Source organism: Balaenoptera borealis (assembly GCF_965194805.1).
Source record: "Balaenoptera borealis genome assembly, chromosome: 12".
NCBI lineage: Eukaryota > Metazoa > Chordata > Mammalia > Artiodactyla > Balaenopteridae > Balaenoptera > Balaenoptera borealis.
Window position 1 is genome coordinate 68,427,700 of NC_138869.1, and position 8,567 is coordinate 68,436,266.

Consider the following 8,567-nt stretch of genomic DNA (forward strand, 5'->3'; position numbering starts at 1 on the left):
TTTGGAATTGCTCCATATTCCTTCCAAATTGTTTCTAGTGATTTCTGGGTAATATATGCATAGTGAAAAAAAGCACACTTCTGGTCAAAAGAGGACACTTTTTTTTTCTGAAGTATAGTTAATTAACAATGTTGTGTTAATTACTGCTGTACAGCAAAGTGATTCAGTTATACATATATATACATTCTTTTTTTTTAGTATTCTTTTCCATTATGGTTTATCATGGGATTTTTTGGTTTTTTTTTTTTAATTTTATTTATTTATTTATTTATTTATGGCTGTGTTGGGCCTTCGTTTCTGTGCGAGGGCTTTCTTTAGTTGCGGCAAGCGGGGGCCACTCTTCATCGCGGTGCGCGGGCCTCTCACTGTCGCGGCCTCTCTTGTGGCGCAGCACAAGCTCCAGACGCGCAGGCTCAGTAATTGTGGCTCACGGGCCTAGTTGCTCCGTGGCATGTGGGATCTTCCCAGACCAGGGCTCGAACCCGTGTCCCCTGCATTGGCAGGCAGATTCTCAACCACTGTGCCACCAGGGAAGCCCTATCATGGGATATTAAGTATAGTTCTCTGTGCTATGCAGTAGGACCTTGTTGTTTATCTAGTCTATATATGAGTTTACATCTGCTAACCCCAAACTCCCACTCCATCCCTTCCCCAACACCCCCCCTTAGCAACCACCAGTCTGTTCAAAACAGGACACTTTTAATGACTTTATTAAACATTAGGACAGAGATTAGAGAAACACTTTTCCAAGGATGCATCAAGTTAAGTTTTAAGTAAAATATCAGCGGAGATCAGGGCACGATGGGGACAGACATCTCTTGTGGTGTCTTCTGAGATCTTCTTCTTTCTCTGAGAACGAACTGACTCCTCACCTCAGAGGTGGGTGCCAGCCCACCATGTTTGTACTATGGGATCTTGGTTCCCCGGTCACAGTACATTGGGCTGGGGTGGACACTTTCGCCAAGTTTGGGCAGTCGTTTGTTTTTTCAATAATTTAAAATTGTGACTGGGAGACACAGTCTCTGTGGGTGGCCACAGCTGAGGTGACATACAAACACAGGACCTATACGGTTGACATGTCAGCTGAAAAGGACAGTCAGTCCATAGGGAGAGAATATGGCTGACGTACCGAGGGATCTAGAAAACAGGGACCATATGGCCCAGAGAGAGAGCAAGAGGGACTGCTCTGGATTCTGTTGGCTCTTCCGTTCTGAGTTCTCTTCCTTGCAGGGCCTGGCTCAAACCCACCCTTGGGTTCTGGATACCACTCTTGTGTCTATTGTAAATACCCTCTCCTTTTGTCTATAACCATTTTAATAGGGTTTCTGTGACTGGCAAGCAAAAACCTTGATTAGAACAATCTTCTCCCGCTTCCATCTGACTTCTCTTCTGGCCATCGATTTCCCCCCATTTATTCCCTCTTGGGAAATCCACAGAGTCCCCATAATCTCTTGGTTTCTCTCTTTTCCGGGACCAAATGCTCCCAATTCCAACCCCCATCTTGCCCCTACTCACCTGTATCTTGCTCAACTTTTTTTCTTTTTTTTTGGCTGTGTGGAACAGCATGTTCCCTGACCAGGGATCGAACCTTTGCCCCCGCATTAGAAGCACAGAGTTTTAACCACTGGGAAGTCCTTTCCTCAACTTTCATGCCCTAAAAAACCCAGGTTTTCCAGAAAGTCCTCCTGGACTACTCAGACCTCAGGGATCCCCTCTTCCCATGACCTCCAATAGCACCAGACTATGTCCACGGGTCCCCGTTCCCAGACCACAGCCTGGGTCCAGGATGGCTTCATTGGCACAATCTAGAGCATGTTAAAATATTACAGACTCCCTGTCACCACTCTCCCCAGCCCCGAGATTCTAACTCAGTAGATCTGGGAGAAGCCTGTACTTTTTAAAAGGCTCCCAAGTGACTCTTCCCTGTATTCCAGTTTGAAAACCACCAATCTGTACCACTCATTTGGTACTTGACATAAACTACTTTGTATAGTTAGTTACCACTTTGTGTGCATTTTAAATTTTGTTCACAGTAAACTAAAACCTTCCAGGCCACAGATTTAGAGAGCATTCAGGTGGATCTCTCCTAGACCTCCCTCTTACCAGATACCTTGCTGATCTACTCTGCTACCCTCCTACCTGATATGATTGACCCCAGACAGAAGATATGGCCATCCTACCCAAGCCTTGGGCCTCTTTGTCATGCTTGGGACTCTAGGGAATGTAGAAAAAGGAGATGACATTGTAGATCATGGCTGGATACCAATGGCCTCTTCATGACAGAGTAAATCTGGACAAGACTGAAAATTCCAAGAACGTTTCCTCTCCTGGTGCCCTGTAGAACTGTCATTTGTTGCGGGGAGTTGCAATGAACAGGATACTCTGCATCCCTTTTGGGGCAAATCTGAATTCAGGATGTTAATTTCATGATGTCCATGTGAAACGGTCCATTCACAAGTGACACACATGGGGCCCCAAACTGATGAGTCAAATGGAGCAAGACGTAGCTAGACTGGCCCGGGAATGACTGTCAATCCCCAGTAGCAGGTGGTCATGCTCAGTAGTCATCCCCAGAAGTCCCCACTTCCAGATCCCAGCATCCCTTACACACTGAAAGAATTGGCCAAGACCTGGTAAAATGAATACAATGTAAACACTGTTTAAAATTTTACTGCTGCTAGCCAGGGCTTTGCGTAGAGCAAGAAAGTGTGTGTGTGTGTGTGTGTGTGTGTGTGTGTGTGTGTGTTTTGGGGGTGGGAAAGGGAACTCCTTGGTGCCCCACAAGTCCCTGCCATGAGTACGGGAGCCAAAAAGGAGGAGACCTATAGGACAGAGGTTGATCCCATTCAAAGTCAGCACGGTGGGGATGAATGTGGTAGACTCTGGCACTGAGCATTCAAGGGCTGTCGACACTTGCCAGGAAGCCGTAGGGTGTCTCCCATACCTGTTTCTCTCAAAGGGCCATTACCTAAAGTAGCAAAAACCATATGACCAAGGTTGTCCCAGCTCACACTTCTGGGATCCCATCTCTGCCCACCTCCCCCAAACCTGATACCCTCGCCTCACCTCTGCTCTTCTATTCCCTGCCTACCACTCGTCCCTGACCCCACCCCTCCCCACAGAATCTCTCATCCTCCACCCTCGTCCCGTGCAGAGTCATCTGCTTTCCTCCCCACCAGACTCCCGGGTCCTGCGCACCTGGGGGTGCTGGACAGGCATGTGCCTGTGATGATGAGGGTGATGCCCACGAGGAAGCCGGCCAGGCCGAGGGCCAGGCCGAGGGTGCAGACCAGGGTCTCTGTGGTGTCAGGCAGCAGGGTAGGCACCTGGGGCTCTGGGAGAGAAAGGGAGGGTCAGGGGTCGGGCAAGGGGATTCCAGAGTGAAGGACACACGGGTGTGAGAAGGGGGGCCTGGGGAGGCGGCTTCGTACCCCAGTGCTTAAAGAGAGGCTCGTCCAGTCCCCAGTGCTCCACCTTGCAGTCATAGAAGTCGTCCACCGAGGGCACAAAGGGCAAGTAGTGGAACTTCCGGAACAGATGGTTGGGCTGGGCATAGAAGCTGGTCTGGGCCACCCCCTCGGTGATGGTCTGACCGTTGCGCAGCCAGGTGATATTGATGACAGGGGGGAAGATGTTCTCCACGACGCAGATGAGGACGTTGGGCTGGCCCAGCTCCACGTGAGACTTGGGCAGCACAGTCACACTTGGGGGCACTAGGAGGAACCAGGCCCTGAATCCCACAGGCTCAGCCCTCCAGCTGGGCCTTATCAGGGCTGGGATTGAGGGGTGTTTCCTCCTATTAGCCTTCCGAGAGCAGGGAATGGTCTAGGATGGTGACACCAGGACAGAAGCAGGGGGACAGAGGGATGAGAGATTGTGGAGGGCAGAGGGGGCCCCAGGGAGTCCTGTATCTGCCAGGTCCCTGATGGCGAGTCCAGCGGGAGGGGTCATTTCTCAAGAGGAAGAGGTTGCTGAAGGAATCTGAGAAGATCTAGCACCTCCTGGGAAGGAAAGGGCCTGAGCACAACAGTCTCAGATTCCGAGAGTGGAGCCCAGGAGTCAATAGAGGCCTGTGAGGGGGGGGAGGAGGCTTCTCTGGGCCTCCCCTGCCTGCCGGGGGCTTGGTGGAGGGGGGCACAGAGGAAAGGCCAGGTACCGTTGGCGGCTCTGGTACGGTTCGAGCGCTCCACCAAGATGTCCAGATGCGCTTTGATCATCGTGATACTGGCCAGCCCACTCTGCGGGTCAAAGTACGCGAAGTTGCCAAATTCAGGCAGACGCCACACAGCCTCCCTCTTCTTCAGGTCCACAGAGAACAGCTGCTCTCCATCGAAATCATGGGTGAACTGACCCGAGCCATCATAGGACTGGTAGAAGGCTGGTCCGTAGGAGCCCATGTGGTCAGCTGTATTGAGTGAGTTCAGGGTCGGGGGAGAAAAGAAAAGGTATCAATCTCATCCATCAGATGTGATGTATTGAGTCTCTGAGCTGTGCCCCATCCTTGGTTCTGTGTGGGGGCAGAGTCCCGTTCTGACGCTGAGCTGGTCCTTGGAGAGTAGAAGGGTTGCCAAGGGACGGAAGGGAGAGGATGGAGGGAATGGGCACATCCCCTGCACACTGGCCAGCACAGAGGCATGGGTGCAGCCTGGCATACCAGGTTGGGAAGAGGAGAGGTTGCCTAAACTCAGGCTTGGGATCCCCAGAGTTAAATCTTGGCTCTGATGGTCTGCCCCAACTGTGCTACCAGGTCCTGTGTGTGAGATAAGAGGTGAGTAGGGGGGTGATGAGGAGAAAATAAGTAAGGTTAAGAGCATCCGTGGAGCTTTGGTCACAGAGATGCAGTGTAAGTGGATGTGAGGGAAAACAGGTGATAGCTGGCAGGAGTAAGAATTAAGATTTGTGACTAGAGACTGAAGGGATAGAAAAATGCAGCCCAAGGTATTGCAAAGAGCAATGGAAAAGGAGTCAGAAGTTCAGGGTTCATGTCCCAACTCTTCGGTCTCAGAGCATTATGATCAAATGTGCCTCTTCCCATGACTGAGGCTCAATTTTCTAGAAATTGGGAGTTAGGTGTTCGTTGATAAGATGCCTTTATAATTCTAGGAAATTATTTGTGCAATGATCGTGAGAAACCACCATGTGCCCCGCACGATACCAGGCCCCAAGGAAATACAGGCAAACCAGCTGTAGACCCCGCACACAAGGAACTCAAGTCTAGAGCAGGATAAAGACAGATAAACAGCTACCTATTGACCTGGTGATAAATACAGCAATAGAAAATGGGCTCGCCCCAAGCCAGGAAGTGGTACAGAAATCAGGATGCTGGGCAGCAGTAGGATGGAGGTTTGGGTCTCAGAGAGGAGGGAGGAATGAGGAGGCACCTGAATGTGATGCTGGGCTGAGCTGCACCTGTATTTTAGGTCCAGGACAGACCTGATAGAGGTGAGAGGGATGCGGGTAACAGAAGTTGCCCATAAACCAGAGGAAAGGAACTGTTCACTCTCTGTACCATCTGGCGTGTAACCCCACGCCCTTAATCTCCTCTCCTCACCCAGCACCCTCTGCACTCACCCTTGATGGCCCCAGCTTCCTGGGGGCTCAGGAGGGTCATCAAGGTGTGGAGTCCCAGGACCAGCCCCACACTGAGGACCATTGTCCCCTGGTGCTTTAACCAAATGAGTCCAAGTCGGTGTGGGGGGTAAAAGAAGAGAGGGAAGGTAAAGAGGAAGAAACAGATTCTAGGATGGGGGAGCCCCCTGCTGTATTCAGCCAATCAGAGAAATTCTCTGAGTTAGCGTAGCTGTTGCTGGGGAAAGAAGTAGAGGAAAGAGCCTGGGTGAGAAGATGGAAGAATTCATTGGGCCCACGAGCACCAGGGAGGCTTGGTCCACAGGAAGTCAAAGGGATGGGAGGGGCTTAGATTAACTGTTTCTCCATCCTCCAAGAAGGGATCCTGCGAAGGGAGAGAAAAGGCCATCAGAGCACCGCACAGCTGAGCTCAAACAAATCCTCTATATTAATCCATAGTGTAGGGACTCCTACTCGTCCTATAAGTTTCTGTGGACCAATTTGGAGTTAAAAAATAAAATAAATTTGGGAATTCCTTGGCGGTCCAGTGGTTAGGACTCTACGCTTCCACTTCAGGGGGCATGGGTTCAATCCCTGGTCGGGGAACTAAGATCCTGCAAACCACATGGCGCAGCCAAAAAAAAAAGGAAAAAAAATTTTTACTAAGAAACTTTAAAAGGGAAACGCTGGCTACACAGTAGAAAAAATCTTCTAAATCTTTAAATCATGTTTTAAAATATTACTTTATTTCATTACGTGAGGAAAACTGTATAATCGTTAGAGATATTTAGAGTGAAAAAGAGCCATAAGGAGTTCCAGTGGACCTTTCTGAGGAGGGCAGAGGGTGCTGGGTAACCTCCATGAGTCCCTCCATGTCCCCTATGCCCGTGTCTCAGCCTGGAGGTTGCCCTGTGTGGATTGCATCACCCTTACTTTTGGCTTCTAATTGGGAGGCATTGGCAGAATTTAGTCTAATGTAAAATATATATATAAAGTTAACTGTCTATCCTGGTAAAGAGAAGTCTAACCAAATATCGGAAGGCAATGTGTCAAAAGTGATGAAATAAATGATTTTCAACTTGGAAGGGATCTAAGAAATCATCTGAGTCTGTGTTTCCAAACCTGGCCACACAGGAGGATCAGCCACGAAGTGTGTTAAAAATACAGATTCCTAGGTTCCATCCTGACCTGAGTTAGAGTAGCTTTTCCAAAGTAGGGCCAGGGGACCTGTGTGTTTAGCGTGCTCCCTAGATGATTCTTGGACAGCCAGTCTATGGACTGCTTTTTGGCACAAACAAACAAAAAACCACCTGCTCTGATGCTCTTTCCTACACTGAGTGGCATTGATTTACAATATTGTGTTAGTTTCTGTTCTACAGCAAAGTGAATCAGTTATACATATACATATCAACTCTTTTTAGATTCTTTTCCCATATAGGTCATTACAGAGTATTGAGTTCCCTGTGCTATACAATAGGTTCTTATTAGTTATCTATTTTATACATATTAGTGTGCATATGTCAATCCCAATCTCCCAATTTATCTCCCTCCTTTCCCTCTTGGTAACCATAAGTTTGTTTTCTACATCTGTGACTCTATTTCTGTTTTGTAAATAAGTTCATTTATACCATTTTTTAGATTCCACACATAAGTGATATCGTGATATATGTCTTTCTCTGTATGAGTTACTGCAATTAGTATAACAATCTCTAGGTCCATCCATGTCGTTGCAAATGGCATTAGTTCATTCTTTTTTATGGCTGAGTAGTATTCCTTTGTATATATGTACCACAGCTTCTGCATCCATTCATCCATCGATGGACATTTGGCTGCTTCCATGTCCTGGCTGTTGCAAATAGTACTGCAGTGAACATTGGGGTGCATGTGTTCCATCATTGTTTTTTTAAAAAGTGTTGTCTGTACCTCCCCCATCTTCCCTCTAACCAGATAAGCACCTTAGCATGCTTTCAAATACGTTCAAATACTTCTCCTACACCAAGGTATTTGATCAGTCTTACTTCCCATACCTTTTTGGCACCTCCTGAAATTTTCTCTTATTGGAATACTTCCTCCAAAAGTGTTTTAAATGTATTTGTGTGGCAAACCTTCTGAAGCTTTGTATGCTTGAGAACATTTTTATTATATCATCACTTTGAATAACGTTTAGCTGTTGTATTAAATTCTAAGTTTGACTTTTTTCTCTTTAATATTTTAAATAATATTATCCCAATGACTTTTTTGCATCCAGTGTTGACATTAGGAAATCTGCTGTCAGTGTGTCTCTCCAGAATCTTTTAGAATTCTCTCATTGTCTGCTATTTTAAAATTTGTTATATTGTATCTAAAATGGGTTTGTCCATATCTTACTGTAGGCCATTATGGAGCCTCTTTATGTTTTAATTCTAAGAATTTGTCTCTTTTATTTCTGCAACTATTTCTCCTCTCTATTTTTATTTTTATGAAATTCATGTTACCCACATTGGGCACATCTCTCTTTCATCTCTTTTGGCTTTTCTTCTCTGTTTTCAATTTTTTTATCCTTCCATCTTTTATTCTAAGAGAGTTCTTTAGTCTAGTCCTCCAGCTTACTATTTTTCAGTTGTATCTCTCCCAATATTTATTCTCATTAATGTGGTTTTTCTTTTGACTATTATATATATATATATATATATATATATATATATAGCTTGTTTGTTTTGTTTTGTTTTTGTTTGGCCGTGCCTCTTGGCATGTGGGATCCTAGTTCCCAGACCAGGAATCAAACCTGTGCCCCACCCCCATCCTCACCCCCCCACCCCCACCCCCCCGCAGTGGAAGTGCCGAGTCCTAACCACTGGACCACCAGGATTCCCGACTATTAAATATTTTTACACCTAGAACTTCTATATAGTTTTCCCTATATCCCCTAGGTTTTTTTTTTTTATACAATAGCTTCTCTTATTTTTGTAAATGCATTGTTTATGCTCATTTTAAGTGGCTAGTCTATATTTACTAATACT

The 8,567-nt window shown here is 46.7% G+C and overlaps 1 protein-coding gene across 2 annotated transcripts; it reads right to left on the reverse strand.

Annotated features, from left to right (window-relative positions):
• Positions 1–236: 236 nt before the first annotated feature.
• On the reverse strand, positions 237–7,438 carry LOC309607990 (HLA class II histocompatibility antigen, DO alpha chain-like). Of its 2 annotated transcripts, none has more exons than XM_082347237.1 (5): positions 5,572–7,438; positions 4,157–4,405; positions 3,475–3,713; positions 3,199–3,334; positions 237–2,968 (listed from the first exon to the last, which is right to left on the reverse strand). In XM_082347237.1, exons 1-5 carry the CDS (start codon positions 5,651–5,653, stop codon positions 2,853–2,855), a joined length of 822 nt encoding a protein of 273 aa, XP_082203363.1. In that variant the 5' UTR covers positions 5,654–7,438; the 3' UTR covers positions 237–2,852. The 2 variants fall into 2 exon arrangements, with proteins under 2 accessions (XP_082203363.1, XP_082203364.1); XM_082347238.1 differs by having other exon boundaries at positions 2,881–2,968; positions 3,432–3,713.
• Between the last annotated feature and the right edge of the window lie 1,129 nt (positions 7,439–8,567).